The 22948-nt window shown below is 45.7% G+C and overlaps 1 protein-coding gene and 1 pseudogene across 2 annotated transcripts in view; both read right to left on the bottom strand.

Annotated features, from left to right (window-relative positions):
- The window catches only part of RpLP0-like (ribosomal protein LP0-like), a 96985-nt gene that overhangs the window by 52477 nt on the left and 21560 nt on the right, over positions 1-22948 (bottom strand). Inside the window, exons 3-5 of one of the 2 annotated variants that reach the window (XM_077660839.1) lie at positions 16303-16406; positions 5186-5335; positions 707-811 (exon numbers count right to left, since the gene is read on the bottom strand). In XM_077660839.1, coding sequence (XP_077516965.1) covers positions 707-811; positions 5186-5335; positions 16303-16406 — 359 coding nt within the window. The remainder of the gene's footprint in view (positions 1-706; positions 812-5185; positions 5336-16302; positions 16407-22948) is intronic. The other variant, XM_077660840.1, reaches the window with a different exon arrangement.
- Positions 20962-22677, bottom strand: LOC144127642 (uncharacterized; annotated as a pseudogene).

Genomic DNA, 22948 nt, shown 5'->3' with positions numbered 1-22948 from the left:
GCCATCAGGAAGGTGCACTGCGAGACTTACTGTCAACGGACACACATATCCGACAGTATTCGTCGTACTTCAGAAATGTTCCCGTGACGTCATTCTGGGGATGGACTTCTTGACACAGCACCGCGCAGTCATCGACCTCAAGTCCAAGTCCATCACGCTTTCGACGGACGAAGCTTTACCTCCGAAAACGACCCCAGAGCAGTCAAAGGCCCTCAGTGTTCTCGATGAAGAACTAACCATCCCACCCCGGTCCAGCGTCATCGTCCCCGTCTGTGCAAGAAATTTCGAAGACGCAGAAGGCATCATCGAGGGAAACACGCAGTTGCTCTTAGACAGACGACTTGGCGTCGCAAGAGGCATGACTCATCTGCGGCATGGAAAAGCCGAAGTACTGGTCACGAACTTCAGCGAAGAATACCGACACCTCAACAGAGGCACTACAATTGCGGTCTTGGACGAAGCAACTGATTTACTGGACGCCTTCATCATCTCCGACGAACCTGCAAATGACAGCCTAAAGCAAGACCATGCTCCTACGTTCGCCATCAACCCAGCATTACCCCGGGACCGACAAGAGAAAATCACCCTTCTTCTTCAAAGTTACAGCGAATGTTTCGCCTCGTCATCAAAGGTGCGACAAACGACGATAGCCAAACATCGAATTATAACCGACGAACACACCAGACCTCTCCGCCAAAGCCCTTACCGTGTGTCGCCGCGAGAACGACAGGCCATCCGGGACCAAGTAGAGGAAATGCTTCGCGACGACGTCATCCAACCTTCGAAGAGCCCATGGGCGGCACCGGTCGTCCTAGTGAGAAAGAAAGACGGTGCTCTTCGATTCTGCGTCGATTATCGGCGACTGAACAAGATTACGAAAAAAGACGTCTACCCCCTCCCGAGGATCGATGACACTCTAGACAGGCTCTGCCACGCCAAGTATTTCTCGTCGATGGATCTCAAGAGTGGATATTGGCAGATTGAAGTCGACGAAAGAGACCGGGAAAAGACTGCCTTCATCACACCGGACGGACTGTACAAGTTCAAAGTCATGCCATTTGGGCTGTTCTCCGCACCCGCAACTTTCCAAAGGGTAATGGACACAGTGTTGGCAGGCCTCAAGTGGCAAACCTGTCCCGTCTATCTAGACGACGTTGTAGTCTTCGCAGCGAGCTTCAAGGAACACCTCCGGAGGCTGAAGGCAGTACTCGACGCAATCAAGTTATTCGGACTTACCCTGAAGCCTGAAAAGTGCCGGTTTGCCTACCACGAACTATTGTTTCTCGGCCACATCATCAGCAAGGACGGCGTGCGCCCCGACCCGCAGAAGACAGCCGCCATTGCCAATTTCCCGCAGCCTCATGACAAGAAGGCGGTCCGCAGATTTCTGGGATTGTGTGCTTATTACAGATGCTTTGTGAGGAATTTTTCGCGCGTCGCGGAACCTCTGACCAAGCTCTCCAAGGCAGACGTACCATTCACATGGAATTCGGCACAAGCGGAAGCCTTCAACGAACTTCAGCGTTTCCTGCAGTCTCCACCGGTGCTAGGGCACTTTGACGAAAACGCCGAGACAGAAATCCATACCGACGCAAGCAGCTTTGGTCTAGGCGCCGTGCTCGTCCAGAAAAACGAAGGAGTCGAAAAAGTAATAGCATATGCAAGTCGTTCATTGTCGAAAGCAGAAGCGAACTATTCGACCACTGAAAAGGAGTGCCTTGCGATCGTCTGGGCTACATCGAAGTTCCGTCCCTACTTGTATGGACGCCCGTTCAAGGTTGTGAGCGACCACCATGCATTGTGCTGGCTGGCTAACTTGAAGGACCCCTCTGGCCGTCTCGCTCGATGGAGCTTGCGCCTCCAAGAATTCGACGTCACGGTGGTCTACAAGTCTGGGCGAAAGCACTCCGACGCTGACTGCCTGTCACGAGCCCCTGTCGACACGCCGCCAAAAGACGATGACGACGACGCTTTCCTTGGACTGCTAAGTTCCAGCGACTTCGCACGACAACAGCAATCTGATCCTGACCTACAGCGCCTGCACGAGTATCTTGAGGGGAAGTCTCCTTCACCTCCTGCCCTCTTCAGGCGTGGACTATCGTCCCACTGTCTGCAACAGGGAATCGTCGTGAAGAAGAATTTCTCACCGAACAAGGCCGCCTACCTTCTCGTCGTCCCGAAGAGCCTTCGGGAGGAAATTCTGCAGGCTTCGCATGACGAACCAATGGCTGGCCACCTCGGGTTTACTCGCACCCTCCGCCGAATCCAAGAGAGATATTACTGGCCTCGTCTATCCTCCGACGTCGCGCACTACGTTAAGAGTTGTCGTGAATGCCAACGCCGGAAAACGCCACCGAAAAGACCAGCAGAGTTCCTGCAGCCGATTCGACCGCCATCAAGACCTTTCCAGGAGGTCGGTATGGACCTACTTGGCCCCTTCCCAACATCAACGACGGGCAACAAGTGGATTATTGTGGCGACCGATTATCTCACCAGGTACGCCGAAGCAAAGGCCCTCCCGAACGGCACAGCAGCAGAAGTCGCCAAATTCTTCGTCGAATCCATTCTTTTACGACACGGCGCCCCCGAAATACTGATAACAGACAGGGGGACAGCCTTCATGGCGGAGCTAACCCAGGCCATTCTGCAGCACAGCCATACAAGTCACCGGAGGACAACTGCGTACCATCCGCAGACAAACGGGCTTACAGAACGCCTCAACAAGACCATCGCCGATATGCTTTCTATGTACGTAGACGCAGAACCCAAGACATGAGACGTCATTCTTCCCTATGTGGTGTTCGCCTACAACACCGCTGTGCAAGAGACCACCCAAATGACACCATTTAGTCTCGTCCACGGGAGGGAGGCCACGACCACACTCGATGCCATGCTGCCCGACGTTACCGACGAAAGTAACCTCGACGTCGCCGCCTACCTGCAGCGCGCAGAACAAGCTCGACGACTTGCCCGTGAGAGAATACAAGACCAGCAGCGCACCGACGCCCGACGCTACAATCTTCGAAGACGCGCAGTGCAATACAAGCCAGGCGATAGAGTTTGGGTTTGGACGCCGATTCGCCGCCGCGGACTGAGTGAAAAACTTCTGCGCCGCTATTTCGGCCCGTACAGGATTCTTCGCAGACTGGGTAATCTGGACTATGAAGTCGTCCCTGACGGAGTTACAGCATCCCAGAGACGCCGCACACGCTCAGAAGTTGTCCACGTCGCCCGTCTGAAGCCTTACTATTCGCGCTAATGACTCTTTGTGTTTACATTATGAGTATTTATTTTGTATGCTCTGTATCTTTATGTCCGTTATCCCTGTTTTTAAGCATCGGGTCGATGCTTCTTTAAGGGGGGAGTAATGCCGCGAAGCTTGCTTTTTTTGTCCGATCTTCTTATCGCGGCAGGCACGCCGCATTATCAATTTTCTGGGACGCGAGACGCGACCAGAGTTATCTCGATTTTTCCTAGCCTCGCGCAAGTGTGCCTACTATGTTCTGGAACTTTCCTTGCCGCCTTTAAAATCGAGCACGGCTAAGAGCGGCGGGCTTTCTGTTAGTCGACGACCGCCGAGCACGTTCGCTGCTATCGCCGCCGTTGAGTTTTCAGAGCTGTTCTTAGTGGGCGTAAGCCAGCCTATTAAAGTATTCTCTTACGAGCGGCTCTGTGCCTTCCTCAAGACCGGACCCCAGTCGGTGCTACGTGACCCCGGCGGAGTTCCCGTCACCACCTCGTGACAATATGACCATTGATGATAGAGTCGCAGTCGCTGGGAAGCTGACTGAGGATGAAATAATTCAGGAGATCACAGGTGCCGGCAGTGATGGTTAATCGGAAGATGATGACTGGGAACAGCTGCCCCCTGCCCCAACCGCTGAAGCGCATGGTAAAAGAAGCTGCAGAAGCCCTGTCCATGCTAGAGGACTTCTGTGAACAGATTCCTAATAGTGCGTGCACCACAGAGCTTCTGGTACCACCAATTGGCGCTATTATTGCTGCACAAATTTGAGCGAAAAAAAAACAGATGATGATTACAAACTTCTTTGGCAAATAAACGTACGTCATAATGGGGCATATTTCATTCTTTCTTGTTGTTCATTTGATCTTTCGACATTTGGATAATTCGACAATTTTTCGTGGTCCCGTCAGTGTCGAATTAATGGGCTTTTACTGTACACCTGCCTCCATACAGCCACCTCCAGAGTTACAAAAAGCATACCTAAAAACAAGGACACTGGCATATTACAAAATTTTTACAGCCATAAAGGAGCCCTCAAATCAAGCAATGCAGACTGTTCTTTCAAAAGTTTGAACAGTTTCACAAGTTTGGCAGCTGAATGTGTCTTCCTTGTAATGTGTGATTACATCAGGTTGGCCAATGAAGCCAACCATGCACCCCTTCACAGAAAGAGTGTAGTACTTGTGCATGCCGGTTTGGTTACAACATAGCAACTGTTTCAAGTCACAGCTGTGGTGCACACACCACCAACAGCATCACAATGTTCTTCAACGACCATGCGTGGCGAGTGCCCTTCGTGCATCCACCATAAAGGACCCCATGGTGCGAGTCTGTGGACCCCAAGGTCCACAGACTGGCATTTTTCCTGAGTGGCTTTAGTGGCCAAAAATGAAAGCCCGCAATTGAGCACAAAAACACAAACTATGCAGAATAAGCAACAGCGATACACCACCATTTCTGTTGTGCACACCTGTGCATGTAGCCCCAACAGTAAATAATTGGCAAGTGAAGAGCAAGGCATAGCCTCTGTGTATATTTTTTTTTTGATAGCGTTGTTTATTGCCTCTGGGCATTTATTTATCTGTCTGGGTTTATTGCTCTCAGCAGCAGCAGCAGCAGCATTATCCTGACTACGCCCACTGAAGAACAAAAGCCTCTCCTATATCTCTCCAATTAACCCTGTCCTGTGCCAGCCACAGCCACCTTATCCCCGCAAACTTCCGAATCTCATCTGGTTACCTAACCTTCTGCCGCCCCCTGCTATGCTTGCCTTCTCTTGGAATCCAGTCCGTTACCTTTAATGACCATCGGTTACCTTGCCTTCGTATTATATGCTCTGCCCAAGCCCGTGTCTTCAGCAACAGCCTAGTGACTGTAAATATCCTGTGCAAAGAACCTTCCGCCTAAGGTGCACCTAAGGCAATTGGGGAGGTCACTCACAGCAGCACTTTCTCCTTGGGTGCATTGGTGAAGAAGAGGCCACACTGGCCCCGCAGCCGCTCGCTGACCTTGTGCAGGTTCTCACGGTGATCCTCATCAATGAAGCGCCCCAGGGCCACTGCCATCACCTTGTTCTTGCCAAAGTAAAACCTGACCAACAGAAGAGAGGACAACTCAGCACAACACCAAACAAAATAAGCAATGCAACCCACTTCAACAGTATATTCGCAAGACAAGAAACGGCTGCAGGGTGACAGTAAGCTTCCGTTGAGGAACCCTGCAATGTGACACGAAATTTGGGTGGAATCCTGCAGATTCTATGGCTAAGGCCCCTAGTTTCATGCGGCTATTGCACAAAAAATTACAGACTAAGTTTTTCACGCTGAATTTTGTGTTGGCAGCTAAAATCTCATTTTTTGGTACAACAATAGTTATGGACATCAGCAGGAATGACAGAACAACTTGGAAACGACTAATTTACCCTATTTGCATGAATACAACACAACAGATTTTGAGATTTCTGAAAAATTTTAAAAAGAAATGCTACGAATATAACGAAATCCCAAACTGCTCAGGCTGACCAAAGCCGGTCAGGTTTAGTTTGCAAGCGTGCCATTCCTATACTCCATCTCACAAGTCGTTTACAATGTTGTGAAGGCTGATGCAATATGAGCCAATCAGAACAGCATGCTCTGCAAAACATGTTCGCCCGTGACCCTCCTTCCGCGGCTGCTGGCTCCATCTCTGGGAAGGAAAGAGCCTGTGCCCAGCTGCTGCATGCAGGAAGCATGCAGAAAGTATAGGTGCCAAGTGGTGAGTGTACCTGAAAACTGCTCGAGAATTAAATCTTGCATAGTTTCTCTTTAAGCAATGCGAACGAAGTGAAGATTTTTTAATGTCCTCTCTTTCTTGGCTGGAATGGAAGAAGTGACCTAACACTTTCTTCCACTGCTCTCAATATTTGTCTATCCCAATCAACTCTGTTGATGCAGAGGGATTATTCAGTCATTACGGAGATGTAGTAGTATCAAACAAGCGCCATTTTTTGTGTGAAGATAAGAGGAAAGCATTTCTTCAAGTTACCACAGCCACCTTCAATTTTAGAAGGTGGACTCCTGCTGCATTCAAGGCAAGTGCTTAAAAAATAAACTTGCATGTTTCTGTCATGCGTCTTATGCTTCCCGCGGAATTTGGCAAATTCTTAATTCCGCAATTAAGAAATTTCATGGATTCTTTATTTTGCAACCGCAGAATGTACAATTTTCCACCACAAAAAGTTAGAAACCTCATGTATGGCTACATTCTGATAACACACATTACATTCCTGAAGGTTCTCTACCCCAGCTGCTGCTTGGTAACAACCTCCAAATTATTTTACAAATGGAAAGAGTAGATTATGAGAAGGGGGAAAGAGACAGCAGATCTGCCCCAACAAGAGGCAAACAATTTGTTCAGCCCAATATTTTTTGCATGTTCCACGTTTCTAACTTCTATATTATTGATGTAAAACTTTATATGCAATGTAATGTGCACTTTGAACCATTGATGTGTGTCATATTTGTATGTCACTGTACTTTTATATGCCCTCTACTGTCAATTGCTGATGGGACTAACAGTACCAAATAAATAAACAATGCTCAGTAACAGAACTTTCCTGTTCATGAATAAGCCTTGTACACATGAAATGACAGTCAATATCACAATTTACTCTGACAACACATAACCCAATATCTAAAATATGGAGGAACTACAATATGGAATTTACTACACAGTAAACCCTCATTACCGTAAACTCAGACATAGTAAAGTGAAGCTGCAGTCCCATCTCACCCTCCATAGGAGACTATACATTTGCTTTCATTTAGAGTAAAGATATTTTTAATAATAACAATAAAAAATTATTAGAGCTAAGTTTGCTGGCTTCGCGCATTAATCAGCGAAAACTGATTGCCATTAGCGGCCGAGAGGTCTGGAGTGGCAGGCCTGTTTTAAGGTCTGCAGTTGTGCCTCATTTATATTGTTACGAAGACGAAGAAGACGGGCAGTGGCATGGGACAAAGCGTTCGCGCTAGGCCCTCAGCCATTAAATCATATTTTCTTCCGTCATCATGTCTTCCTGTTCCTTGGCTTGCAACCTCGTAACATTTGGTGTGAGGTGCGGGTTCCTCATCGTCATCCTGGTCCCTGGAACATCGCCGCCCGGCTCAACCCCCGCTCGATCCGACCAGAACCGACCAGCCGCTTTCCCCCGCCCCGTCTCCAGCCCCAACCACAAGACACGATGACCAGGACCAGCCATACTATGACCCGAACCAAGATGGTACCACCGCCTAAGCTGTCTGGCAATTCCTTAAACCTTGACCTTCGGCTGTGGGCGACCGACTGCCGGACCTGAAGCTCCGGGGGCAACCGTTCATCAGATCGTCTTGTACATCTACATCTTGGTGGCAAGCCGTTCATCTTCTATCCTTTCTGGTCATGCTCATTGTCACCTCACCATTCAAAATACAAGCACTCGATCGGGACGATCGCACAGAGGACCCAGGTAATGTCACGAAGACGAAGAAGAGGGCTGTGGCGCAGGACGGAGTGCTCTCGCTAGGCTCTCAGCCATTAAATCATAATTTCATCTGTCGCCACGTTGTCCCATTCCTTGGCTAGCCACCTCGCAACAATATGAACACTTTGGTTCCCGAGCAAAAGTGTCCATAGAGTGAGTCGCCCATAATAACCAATCAAAGAAAAATAACAAACGTTCAAGAAACAAAAAATCATTTTATGATTATAAACTGTTTCTTTGCACAGTGGCGGGCAATTCAGTGGAAATCGGACAACCCTGAAATCTCTACATGCAATTTGGGTCGTCATTATCTTTAAAATTATGCTGTGCAGGTCTTGGAACACTTGGAGCGCCTAGTGGTCCATATGACGCGTGATGGCGCCTCCTGGTGAGATGAAGTATCTCCTACTACGACTGTTCACATCCCAAGAACTCTGTGTTCACTTGGCTAACTGCTGCCTAATATGGTTTTCAATCTAGCAGACACAAATAATTTTTTTCGCAGCCATTTACTCAATGCGGCAAATTGCAAGGCTCGTCGATTGGCACCTTGCGACTGCAAAACATGAAACTACACACACATAACAAGGACTTACTGCGGCATATGCACTTTTGCACAGGCTTTCGCTGGTGTCCTGCACTTACAATACAAAAGGCGGAACTTCTGGCAGAGGCACTTAAGATTTTGTTCTCATCACTGTCCAGATTAACGGCACAAAAATACATAGGCCCCAATGGGCTCCACGCATTTCAACACTATCCATTGTCCGGACAGTGAGTTTCCATATTAGCGAGGCGTAAATGCATTGAAAAAGTTTGGTTCCCAGAAAAACTGTCCATAATTTGAGTCATCAATATTAACGGGGCACAACTGTATATGGTGAAGTGCACACTAGGCCTTCTGCTTGGTCGCGTTCCCGGCACACTTCACTGGCTCCAGGGCCCGCTTGCATGACGCAAATATATTAAATAACACTGATGTCACAAAAGATGACCCCATGGTCATGCAAAGATTTGCTTTTTAACAGTGAAAACTGTATTAGCTTTGCATAAGCCCTTTAGGAGGGGTACGATGGCAGCCGTAACACGTTTTGAAGTGTCAAGCGTAACATCCCTGAGGTCGAACTGTCCACCGTGAAGAGAGAAAATTACTGCACTGTTTCTTTCCTCCTATATTCCTAACTAGTTTCTGAAAAGGTATGCAGAGTGGGTGCCCAAATATCTCCTCCTTCTTTACAATAAATCTGGCTACTGGCAACGTACCTAGTGAATGAAAAGTTGCTAAAGTTATTCAAATTCATAAAACTGGATATATTAATAACCCTGCAAACTACCGTCCAATTTCCCTTGCTTGTACTGTATGCAAAAACCTAGAGCATATTATACTTAAATGCATTGTAACCTATTGTGAACGGAATAAATTACTCAATAAAAACGAGAACGGCTTCAGAAAGGGCTTGTCCACAACAATGCAGCTATTGGAAACCATACATGACTTGGCATAGACAAATGACGCGAGTGCAAATTGATATGTTATTCCTCCTTAAACTTTCAAAGGCTTTGGATCCTGGGTCCCATTCCAAGCTCATCTACAAAATTGAAATTGTTCTCTGTACAAATATGATAACTGACTGGATAGCAGCGTATCTTTCTGACCCTAAACAATTTGTCCAGTTCGAGGGGTGCTCATAAGAGTGCGTGGAAATAACTTTAGGGGTCCCACAAGGCACGGTATTAGAACCAATTCTATCTGAATATTTATATATTTATAAATGATATAACCAATGCTGTTCTGTTTTAAAATGACTTACCAACTTGCCCAAGCATCTGTTTTAACAATGCTGTTGACGGTACTGTTCACATGCTTATGGATGATTGCATAATATATAAAAAATTAATAGCCAACAAGACCAGTTCAAGTTAAACGCCAATCTGGAAGTAATGTCCAAGTGGTGCCAAGAATGGCAGATGACACTAAATCTAGAAAAATCAGTTGCGATGACTGTGCCAAGGAAAAAAAAAACACTCACTTTCCCACACAAAATTGGAGATCGTATATTAAAATCTGCCAATGAATATAAGTACCTTGGCATAATCATATTTTTAGACTTGAAGTGGGACAAACAAGTAGCATACATAACATCAAAAGCATTCCTTGCTCTATGCTCGTTAAGGCGTTCCCTCAATTTCACCTCACCCGATACAAAATTACATTCATATAGGTGCATCCCTAGTGCAACTAGTCTTAGAGTACAAATAATATGCTGGTTACTGCACACAAATAATTTAATTACCAAATTAGAAACCATACAACGCAAGGCTATCAGGTTCGTTTACAAGTATCGCTGTCCCGAATCTCCAACAAAAGTTCTTACACAGGCCGGTCTCACTCAGCACTTTAGAAGCATACAAGCCTCAAATTTATTGATCTTTTCTTGACCGGAACCCTAAAAACCAGTAGTGAGAGTTACATTTCATTCTCAGCTCGTCGCAGTGAAAGAACACAACATTCTAATACCGGGCACACAACAATACGTTTAAGTGCTCCTTTCCTCCCCAAGTAGTCCGTGACTGGAACACCTTACCTGATGACGTGCCCTTCCCTGGACTATTTTCTCTCCCAGTTATCCACTGTCCCCTGACTGCAGAATGTTTTTAATTTGTTACTTTTGTCTCCCTGTAAACCTTGTGTGACTTGTTTAATTTGTTTCTTTTTATTGTTTCACTGTGCCATCTAGAACTTTATAAGAATTAGTTAAGTGTCATTTTCCCTCCTTGTATAATATGCCCAAACCATGCAACAGCCTTGGCAATGAGGCTAGCAATGTGTATTAAATAAATAAATAAATAAACAAACAAACAAATAAAAACTAACCGGTGCAGCAAAGTAGCTAAACATGCATGAAATAGAAAAACAAAGCCAAGCAGCTTTTTGTGATTCAGATTGGCTCATCACATGCACAAAATTCTTTGGAGGCACTTAGATATCTCTTAAAGGTGCACTAAAGAGGAATCCGAACTCGTCTTTTTACCGCGGGAACTCCATCTACACGTTCCGGGCATTCTTAGAAACTTCGAATTATTGTCCTGTGCTGCAGACTGCCCTAATTAAAGTGTATTAAATGTCCCGGCTCCCGCCTTTATTTTTTGAACTCAACGCGGTAGGCAGGAGGCGTCAACCAACGCGTCAGCCAGTCCCGCGGCGGCTTGCCGCTCCGCCATTGGCGGAGTGGTACGTAAATCAAAGAGTCCACGTGCGTTTTTATTTCAGTGGGCCTAATTTCCGGCTATATAGTCTCTGACTGAAACTGTTCCTTCACAGAAACCATAAAAGAAAGAGCGAAAGCGAAGCCGCCACTGGACTGGCTGAAAGACACTCCACGCGTTGGCCGACTCCACCTACCTACCGCGTCCAGTTTAAAAAGAGGCGGGAGCCGGGACATTTAATCCGATTTAATTAGGGCAATCTGCCGCACAGGACGATAATTCGAAGTTTCTAAGAATGCCCGGAACGTGTAGATAGAGTTCTCATGATAAAAAGATGAGTTCAGATTCCTCTTTAGTGCATTTTTAACTGCGGGAAGGCAAAAGCCGTTTGCAACTCATTGCACTGATTTGAATTTGCCGCCCTTGAATTCATTTCACGACAGAGGAGAAGAGCAACGGGCGCGAGCGTGGCAGAGGAAGCACTGACGTCACGCTGCGCATGCGCAGCTCGTCGGCAGCTGTTGCTTGGCGGCAGATCACATTGCTTCGACGTCCTTTCGTCTGATGTGACGTCATCATCCACGTTTCCTCATCACGTGACATCACAAAGTCACGTGACCTAGGTGGCAATGTAACAGACAGATGGTCACCGCAAGTATGAGCCATTAAAGGCTATCACCTTAAAATGTCTGTAAATATGCTTTTGCCAGCATTACTGTCCCCATTGTGTGCAAGCGCCAGACCAACCTTACCTGCTAAAATGGTGCTAATTCCAACTTGCTTTCGCTGAATAATGAGCTAAGCCAGTAAGCTTAGCTCTACTAATTTTTATCACATGGAATCAAACTTGCGCTAAATTTGTAGCCGTGTTGTATTCGTGCAAATGCAGTACTTCTACTGGACGTAGATGACATCAAAACGCCAAAACATAAAATACGATAACTGAAAATAAATAATTAATAAGAGCAGGATGGAAGGTATTTCTGAGTATCTTTCATGAGCCAGCACTACGTGCTTAGCAAGTAGCCAATTAATTACCGGACAGCATTCTTGTAACCATTCCATCAACAACTGGTATTGTCGTTTAGACACTGATATGGCAAAGACTTTTGCTGGTCAAAGTGACTTTACTATGAAGGGGTTCTCTGTAAATAAATATATAAAACTCGAAAAGGAAGGGCCATCCATAAGTGGTGTGAGTGGACTAAATAAATTTACCAGGACACTTAATTTTTCGGACTTAAAGGGACCCGGAAAATGGTCCGAATAATCGAACAGTCCGAAAAATCCATGAAGTACAAAAAAATCACTTTATTGAGATGAAATTGGCTTAAAAATGTCACTGATTTTTCCTTGCGGGAAATTTCTCTTGCTGGCTACGATTTGAGCCTGTATTTGCGCCAAAGTTGTGCTTTCACTGTACATGCTAGACAGCAAGGTCACGGCGTTTAGTTGAACACTTCCCACACTTCTTTCACGGACCCGGCGGCACCGCCGGGGCCATGTTGCCTACAACCCGAGTGTGCACCACACCGCCCGTCAAACACCCGCAAAGACAAGGCACTTTTCGTTGAAAGCAGTGGAACCACCGGACGCAGTCACAAAACGACAAACGGATGTAACTTTGTGAAGACTGAGCGCCACTCGGTCGACGCGGTCAGAGAAACCCAAGTGACGAAACAGCGAATGGAGAACGTAAGTCTCGAGACCCGTCGTAGTGGTTCAGTTGGTTAGGGCGCTCGACTACTGATCCGGAGTACCCGGGTTCGAACCCGACAGCGGTGGCCGCGTTTCGTTGGAGGCGAAACGCAAAGGCGTCCGTGTGCTGTGCGATGTCAGTGCCTGTTAAAGATCCCCAGGTGGTCAAAATTATTTCAGAGACCTCCACTACGGCACCTCTTTCTTCCTTTCTTCTCCCAGTTCCTCCTTTATCCCTTCTCTTAATGAGCGGTTCAGGTGTCCCCCGATATGTGAGGTAGCTACTACGCAATTTTCTTCCCCCAACAACGAATTTTCAACGTACGGGACAAGCGATAGCAGCCCGTGACAACGTCGGCGACAAACGCAAGTTGACGGCGATGACAAACTGAGTGCCACCTCGAAGTGTCGAAGATCGCAGGGACCTCTACTGGCGAAAAAGAGGTACCAAAAATATGTCAAGCCAATCCAACTGCAGCGTAAATCCATCTCAATCCAAGATAGCGCCCTTTGCGCCGGCGAACAGCCGACCAGATGGCCGATTTTGGCCCACAGGCGACTGAAATTAGTCCGAAAAATCGAACTTTCGGACTTTTGAAGTGCGAAATATCCGTCGCAAATGTGTATGCGCTTCTATGTGGTGACTGACGGTGCCTCATTGAGGTCCGAAATATCCTACAAGTCCGAATTATTGGAGTCCGAATTACCCATCGGCTACCGTATGCGTTGGCAATGCGACAGGACTAGCAGCTCTTGATGCCTTTTACGGAAGTGATGTCATTCCCCTCTAGCCAATGGGCGAATTTTATGACCAACAAATCATTCTGGCCTCATAGGCCTGCAATGTTGTCACATTAAAAACAACAAAAGCACAACAGAAAAAGGGCACGGAACTGTCACACTGGATAACCACAACAAGTGAGGTATGGATGGCTGGGTAACTTTGGCGGTCAGGTCAGGTCAGTGATGTCAAATGAAACAGCAAGCCAGTTCATCACAATAACATTTACAAACATGTAATCAGTGTCCCATAGCTTTTATGGCTGCTGTGCCATTGAATCTCAATTCATCTTCAACACAACTTACAGCAGAATGTGCGGCTGACATAGCATGGTGTTGTGAGCTTGGTGAGGGTAGTTTAGAGAGTTAAGGCAGAGGGAAAAACTCATGTAATCCATAAAAATGACTTTGAATCGCTTGTCTCTGCTACGTGTGGTGTAAGTCCTCTACACATAGGTCCTGCAAAACCTGTAAGCCTCTGATCTAGGTCCGCTACTTTTTGTTATTTACATTAACGACATTCTTAAAACCACACTTCCTCAGCAATCAGACTATTTGCAGACAACTTCGTGATTTACCATGAAATTACTAATGCCAGTGAGTGTTCTTAATTTCAAAATAATGACAATGCATCGCCACAATACAATAAATGGCTTACGAAACGTAAGGCTAACAAGTTTAAAGCCCCATGAATTTAAAACAACCTGTAAATACATTACTCTGTTTTTCCACACGCTTAAAGGGCAACAGAAAAGGTTTTAGAATTCGGTGAGTTTAAAAAGGCCGAATAAAATAAGCCTGCGAAATCGTTTTGCCCTAGCATTTGAAATGGCGGCATAATCGCCGAATAAAGCGGCATTGGCATTGAGGCTTCACTGCAGTGCACAGCGACGGGAAGAGGCCCCGATAATGACGTCACATACGATGGTGCTGTGTTTCCAGCGAAGAAACAGCTGTTTTATGGAAGAAACCCAACGCCATCGAAGGTAAAGCTCATAAAGCATTGTTTGGTGGTATAGGATGACGCATAGCAGCATGCAAGCGAAGGCAGAGGACATCTGATGTTTTGGCGATAATGACATTACTACAAATTTCCCCGTACTTCCTTGACGCAGTGAGGAGAAGCCTGAACATCGTCGCGGCTTTAATCGACGATTACGTCACTGTTTTAAATACTAGTGGAAAAATACTTTGCATGCTTTACCTAGAGGCTCCGTAGGTTTATATTCTTGAATAACATCGAATTCTCAGAAAACCATTTCAGCTTCCCTTTAACACTGTCACCTTAACTACTGTCAGTACATACAAATATCTCATTGTCCATATAACTAATCACTTGTCGAGAAAGAGAACATCAATTCACTGCTAATGCTAACTGCATGCTTGGATCTTAACGTCGAAATATTTCCTAGTTCCTTGTGATTAAAACTACTGCTGTGTAGAACACTTGTTTGTTCTTAGCTAGAATATGCTTCTGCAGTTCGGGATCCTCATTTGTCATTTCCCACTTCTTCCCTAGAATTATTCAGAACCCTAACTATTCCTGCAGTGCCAGCATCCCCCCAATAAAATCTCACCTCAACCTGCCAGACGTGGCACTGCATATGAATATCTTGTGTAACAGCCTTTTCCATGAACTTTATTATACTAACCTCGAGCTAGCAACTTCTTACACATCTCCCCATATTGATTGTGCCCAAAGGTTCACATACCCAGAGCAGCACCAACTTGGACCTCAATGCCTTTTTAATGAAAACAGTGCCGGACTGGAACCACTGCCTTGCCACCATTACGAGCATTTCAGGCCCTACATCCTTTAAAACAGACACAACCAGCACTTCTTAATATTGTACAATTCCCACGCCTCTCTCTAACACTGTAGATTTAATGCGTGTACTGAAACAAATAAGAAAATTGCGCATGGCAGATGTGCATGTACTCTTGAATGTGATGGAGTGACTATGGTCTTACATAAATGGTGGATTTAAAAATTAGCGGGCACACTTCAGGAACCAACATGCGAGTAATGGGAAAACATTGCAATTCTATTCCTTTGAAGCTGGTGCAGCTTTAAGTACTAGTAACTGACTATTACTGGCTAACATTTCAGATTTCCTCGCCTTTGATGACGTCACACAGTTTTGAACAATGCCGGCTTTTCGTGTCGATGAGCCGTCTAATGCTCGCGCAATAAAAAAGGTAAGGAAATTGGACGGAACACTTACGCTGCGCCTTAAAAGTATGACACAATAGAGTAATGGGTTAATTCCCATATATGCAGAAGGTCAATCTCTACTTCACATTCCTAGATCCCTGGGAGTCCCCATACCCATCCCGACGCAGTGGTGCAGCAGTTAAGCAATGTGCCACTGCTCCGCGATGACAGGTGTTCCCAGCAATGGGCAGTGTTCTTCCCGAGTGGCCAATAACTAATTTAACTGCCACCTGCCATGGTGGGCAGGTTGTGATGACGCCGCAGGGTCATGTGACCTAGGTGGCCCACCTCCCTTCTGGGCACCACCTGCCAGAATCATGCTCTTTGCCCACAACACCCCCGCCGGATTTTCTGCGTAACGGGGCCTCTAATGTTATCACATTAATATCTCGGTGCGTGATAAGCAAAAGAGGCACAGCCAGAGCCCTTCAGTGCGGTTATTGGCATGACACTTGTCAGTCACACCAGGAGAGAAGCTCAGTGTGCTGCCCATCGGGGCAAAGGTGCTGGCAGTGACACTGATCAAAGGGCAGTCTATAAAGTGGAAAGGCATACATGCTCCATAACATCACTGCGCTGTTCATGCGCGGCTTTGATCCAACTGTCTGCTCTTTGTGCTCACCCCTGTCACCACAGAGAGGAAGGCAGCATACCCACCTGCTGTCTTTCCACTCCTGGCGCACATCCTTGAGCTTGGTGTTGCGCATGTTGGACACGGAGTAGACGAACACCTTGTTGTACTTGTCGAATGCCTCACGCACCTGCAGATGCCACACAGATGACAGACAGGGTGAGGTCTCAGCCTCAATTTCCATTTTTCCAACAAGAAGAGGTGGGCACAATGTCATCTCAACCTGCTGTGTGAAAAAGCAGCTGGTTCTCAAGTAAAATGGCTCGAAAACATTACACTAGGTCCCTATACAATCAGAGTTGAAAAACATGTTACAAAATTAGGAGCAATTTTCTCAGAAAACATGTCCTGGAACATATTAATCCACGTTTGCAAAAATCAGAAAAACAGTTGGCATGCTTAACAGACCCTGGCACACACTTCCAGTTGCTATAAAATGTTATACACTTCTCTTATCTATTCTCACCTTACTGTGTATCAGTGTGAGAAAATGCATCAGCAAAAACCTGAATAAATTCACGGTTTTACAAAAGAAAGCCATGCAAGGAATACACACCTTAGTGAAAAAATTTCTGCTAAAAAACAACTAACTTGCTACGAGTTCTGAACTGAACCTTGTGCCCTTTACAATTCGTCCAACAAGACATCATGCACAATATTTAACTCCGTATCAAGCAAAAATTAACGTCTTTCAGTGCTATTTTTACCCACATACTATTGAGGAATGGAACAAGCTGCCTTCTGATGTGATTATGTCCACCGATTCTATTGACACAAACGAATTTTTTAAGACACTTATAATTGCAGAGCTGTGCAACCACAAATTATGCAGATGTTCTAAAAACACAATGCACAGAAAACTAGAATTTTTTAACCTACTGTTAGCCTTAAATGAACTCAAAAGTGTGTATCCATACCGCCAATGACTCCTGTGGCAATACCATTTTCCCGTACAGAGTATGGTCGGCAACAGGCAAGTTGTACCCTATCTAAATTAATTACTTCGATCAACAAGGTATCATGTACAGTTGCTAAATGATCGACGCCTGAGCGAGCTAGCCTTGAGATCATTCTACATCTCATTCTACCATACAGGAGTGTGCTAATCAATTAATTCATGAATGCCATTTTGTTTTCGTGTATCTTATTTACTACATCAAACAACCTTCTCTCACTGTTTACATTTTTTTATAACCATGTACTATTTTACAGTCTTTTCAGTCTATATTTCGTACAATTATGAAAGATGCATCAGAATGATATCTTTCTTTTCCAATCCTGTGCACTGATGCCACTTTTCCTCATTTATTATTGCAATGTTTGCTTTTTATTTTTTGTATAACTTAGCCTGATACTATGTAAGGGGTGGATGGAGCTGTTGTCAAGCTGCAAAGAAGCAGTCGTTTATCCGCCACCCGTTTTCACCACCTGTAATTTGTTGGTTAAATAAACACTGATTGACTGATAATAAACAGGGCCGTTTGTTCAGGTTTTACCTGATTCTTGCACCCCAAAGTCATTTAAAAAAAACTGAGTTAAACCCAATTTGTACTAAAAAACGAACCTTTTACATACAATGGTGGGGAATGAAGGGCTCGTTAAGACGTATATTGTCACAAAGTTTTGCACTGTTGTCACAAAATTCGGCACGTTTTCGAAAAAAAAAAACCGGCACTGCGCCTAAGCAATTGCGCCCACGCGCGGTAAAATAAAACAGCGGGGAAGGACTCCCGCAGAGTGCGTAGCTTTGCGTACTGCTGCAACTCAGCTCGCCGGCACGGCGCCGCGGGGGGCATGGCCGCATGCGGCGCCGATTTTTCTCGAATGTTGGAGAAGTTTTTGCTTGTTGTTGACGGAAAGGTATACAAGGGTAACTTTGCGTGCACCACAGTGATACCCTCCCCACTTCGCTCCGGCGCCGATGACTCAGCGTGCCCCGAATGACCTAGATTATTCTAGAAGGTGGTTTCCGCGTTCGACCAATGGGGTCGCGCGCCCGGCGCAAGAAGGAGAAGGAGTTTGTGGAGTTGAAGCTACGTGTATGTGCGCGCCTGCCTTGGCGCAAAGAACAAACAGACGCGGTCTGCGCCTATAAATGAGGGGCTTCAACCGCTGTCTGTTAGCCCGAGCCGCCGTTCAAGCTTCCGAGAAGCGCAGCTGCTCGACTCCCGGGAGAACACCACTCGCCCAGCCCGGACCAGCGAGATAGCGTGCGCCAATCTGCGGATCGGGCCCGTCGTGCTCCTCAAGTCGTCGGACTGTCGCAGTGCCCGGTGAACAAATTGTGTTTTGTTTATTTGTCTCTCCCTGTGTTAGTGCACTTTAGGTGCAAAGATTTTGTTGAATTGTTATCTCTCTCAAGTGTTACTTTGCATGCGTTGCATGGTTATTTGTGAATCACTTTGTATGTGCTCGTACGAGTGATAGTGAAATCCTTTGTATCGTCTCTTCGCTATATAAACTTTGTTTTGTTTTGTGAACCTTGGCTCTGACCCATTCTCTGGCTTGCGACCAGCGAAAGCTGGGCACCAAATGACCGACCCCTTGTCACTTGGTAGCTGGTCTCCGGCTGAGTTTGCCACGCCGAGTCGAGGGCATCTCCTCTGTGACCGAGGCCGCTACCCCCACACGCTCTAAGGGTGTCTGGGAGCGCATGCAAAAGTGCGCGAAGTGGTGACAACTGTTTGTTTGTTCATGCAGACAGCTGCCGGGGCGTGGCTTTATGACTTTGTGAAGCTAGATGTGAATAGCACGTTCGTTGCTATTGCCGCGCTGAGCTGCTCAATCCTTTGTGGGCACAAGGTGGCCCAATGAAGAGTTCCTTTCAGCAACATCTCAGTCCGCTCGTCTGTACCCCCGGTGTTGTCATCATGTGACAATATACATATAAAAGACCCTACTATTAGCATATTCCTTCCTGCACAGAGCTGTACACACCACGAAAAATATCAGAGGATACTTTGCACATATTTCTCCTGTCCAAACAGTGATCTTAAACCTCTTTAAAGACTTGTTAATCATGACGTAGCTTACTTTGAGGATAAGTTCGAAAAGTAGCTTTCAGAGGAAAGAGGACAAAACATGGGGACTGACCAGACATTTAATAAACATAATTGTATCAAGCACTATTCAGGCTAACGCAATCCTGCTCAGGGTGCTTTGAGTGTTTAAAATAGGCTGCTGCGATGTTAAGTGTCTCTTTTTGCAGCGCACAAGGGAATCAGGTTTTGCCAGCATGCGTATAGAGATTGATTGTTAGTGTATGTAAAGAAATAATTGTAATAGATGAGGAAAATGTTGATTTAGAAAACAGTATTTCAGCACAACCTGTCATCTCCAGACTGTCTCTGAAATATTGAGCAAAATATAGGGCATCTGATGTTCTGTACAAAAACGGGCACTTACCGGAAATTGTCTTTTTTTGCAAAAAGAGAAAACCTGAATTATTGAAAATTTTTGCTGAATAGACCGATTTGTACCAGAATTTGAACTAAATAAATATCGCCCAATTTTACTCCTTGAATTTTTGCAAAAAAAATAGAACAACAAACAAAGGGCCCTATACAATATATATAGGACTGCATATACTAATTGTGTAATAGTCTGCATATACTACTACTACATGACAGCAGTACCAGCACTTCTGCGGTAGAATGACAACGCAGGCTAGTTGGCTTTTACTCGTACATAGTGGAGCTAGTAAAAAAACAAGCACGCAGATGTAAAAGGAGAACACAGGAGTAGCAAATACTAATATTTGACGAAAGGGGCACAAAGTTGCTAACCATGTAACACATGCACATTCAACAGAGGCAACAAAAAATGGCTGGCAGTTTAGCACTGCTAAGCACAAAACATTGTGCAAAAGCATGATTTTTTTGCAGGTGGACACCACCACAACACACTTCAAAGCATTACTGAGGTGTCCATTGAGGCACCTTTTCCTTCTTCAAAATCAACGGAGTCTAAACCTTTCACTCCTTCCTTCAAAAAAGAAAGCCGCATAACTTCCTCGATTTGTAGGTGGGCGCCACTGCCTACTCACAGCACGACTGAGGTGTCCACTGACCCAGTGAGCCAGTTACACATGCTACTCAGAGGCTTTACACAGACACCGCTGAAACCCGGGGAATGCGGCTAGAAGTCCTTTTGCAATAAAAGGAAACGAAAGACTACCTAAATGCCCCCAAAATGATAATTTCCTGCACGCACCGAGGTCATCTTTCAGGAAAAGGAATCCTTTATTTGTTCACACCCTGATAGAGGTTTCACTTCCCTGCAGCAGTTGGGCTTGGCATGCTTCCAACATCTCTACTCTTTTCCTTTTCCAATGACTGGAATTTTTTAATAATTTTAAAGCATTTGCCCACTTCCAACTGTACTGCGAAATACTGTATACGTTCTTGCGCATACATCAGGTGGCTGGAATTTCAGCCACAAAGTGACCTGCAACTGTGAAACTCATTCATGGTGTCTGCCAAATTGTTATTTTCAAATTCCCTGACCATTTCCATTAAATTCCCTGACCCACGTCCTGGAAAATAATTTGGAACACTTCCATAAAGATGCAATATATTGCACAGGCAGGCATTGCGCTCAAAGCAAAATATTTTATTCAGGTACATAAAACTACTTACCCACTATTAAAGAAAGTAAAATCATTGACTAGTTGTTCTAGGCATGTTTCAGGGAGTTAATTTCTTCAAGACAAGAAGCCTGCAACTGTGCATCGCTTTTTCTTCTTTTGCTGAAGCTCCTTGACAGAGCAGCCACTCTCTTCTTCTTCCTTTTTCAGCACATGATGCATCCAATCTCTCTTGCCTCTTTCTTTGCAACTCCTCCTTCCATCGGGCATTGGCACCGCGAACCATTTGCATCGTTGTGTTTGTAACATCAATTTTGGCAACCCCTCCAACAGCTGAAACTGCGTCATACACCACTCTTTGTGCAATCAGTGACTCTTCTTTGAGGTTTTCGACAAGGCATTCTTTGTTTACAGAAAATCCTCATTCCACAGCTGCATTGCCATGAGACATGCAAAGAATTAACTTGACAAACGAAAATAGCTCATTATGGTCCCATGAATACAATTCAAACCAGAGCGCATCCAGCCTCTGTTCCTTTCTGTCAAAGCTCCTCAATGCCACCTGTACAGGGCTCAATGAGCATACCTCGACATAGGAACGGTGGGTACGCTCAGCTTCCAAGCCAGTCAGCCACTGGTGCTCCATTAGCACCTCCAGTGCAATGCACAGTTTTTTAGCACCAACCTCTGGGGACATTGTACTAGTAGGGTCCAAGCAGCTTGCTCCTCTGGTCAACTTGTACTGCAAAGGTGACCTTTCCGTCACCTTTTGTGAACACCTCTTCAGGAAGGAAATACAGCCTTTTTTGAAGCAGAGCACAGTCAGTTGAGATGGTTTTGGGATCTTGCGAAGCTCTTTTTTTTTTTTTGCAGTAAACCCGATGTCGAATGCAGCAGCAGCAACCATGTTGTCTTGGTTCTCCGAGTCAATCCTAAGCAGCTTGGAGGATGTGATGGCAGCTTGTAGGATCTCTTTCCGGATGATTCTAGCAAGCAATGACCATAACAGGCGATCCAGAGTAGGAGCAGTGAACGGCAGTATGGGCTTGTCCGTCTGAAATTCCGCCAGAAATGGCTGGAGTTCCTCAGCAATTAACAGCATAAAAGCCAATTTCACAGGCAGCATCCTGTCACCTACTGCCTTTTCAACAGTGCTGAAGCTCGCCCATGCTGGCGCCCTTTTTGCTTCCTTTCAGCATTCCACATATTTCCCCAAGTTTGGAATAACATCAAGCGCTCTCGAGATTTCCTTCCTATTCTCGAGGCACCTTGCTGGGCAGAAGTTCAAAGGGAACACAACACTCCCCGTGTAGTGAGTGTAGTCTGCGCGACGTGCTGGCATACACTTGGAACAGATTATAGCTCCCACGAAGAAATGTTACCAGATCCCAGTGTGTCGCAGAGTGGCCTGTTTTGAATGCGCCATTGACAACGTGGAGTCCACAGCTTTCAATGTCCAGGATCTCGTGAGTGATGTCAGATGCTCTAAGTTCTGCTTTGGGGGACCTCAAAAACTTCAAGTTGATGTTTGACCCGTCCATTGAAACTTCTAGTATCTTCGTTAGCTTAATGCCTTCTATGGCTTTCCTAAAAGCAACAGCCAAATCTTCTGCGCAGGCGTGTCCCAAGAGACACGAAGTTAGGTAGCACGTTTTCACAGTGGCATCAGTTTGGTCCCAGTACCTGAGCAGTACATCCATCTGTTCTTTCTGAGTGACTTTGTTGAGCGACTCATCAAACGCAACCACCAGATAAACGCTAGACAGGCTTGACAGCAACTTCTCTTGAAAGTTGGACCCATACCATGACAAATGGTGTATCCCACATTGTGTTTTCCAAGTTGCATTTTGGTGGCGACCTCACAAGTGGGGAACATCAAAGGAAAGAGCCAGGCAGAGGCTGCCGCTGATCGAAAAGATCCATGGGTCATTATAGTGTTCAAGCACTACATGATCTCAGCCTTTGTAACTTCGTTCAATTGAAAGCTACGCACTAATGTCTTCAGAGAAGTGCTAAGTGCTTCTGTGGCGGTAGTTGGAACCATCGCCGCAGCACTACGACCACTATCGTTACCTCTGAACGAAATG

Source organism: Amblyomma americanum, chromosome 4 (assembly GCF_052857255.1).
Source record: "Amblyomma americanum isolate KBUSLIRL-KWMA chromosome 4, ASM5285725v1, whole genome shotgun sequence".
NCBI classification, from domain to species: domain Eukaryota; kingdom Metazoa; phylum Arthropoda; class Arachnida; order Ixodida; family Ixodidae; genus Amblyomma; species Amblyomma americanum.
Note: the sequence above shows the minus strand (reverse complement) of the source record. Positions and strands in the feature narration are given on the sequence as shown.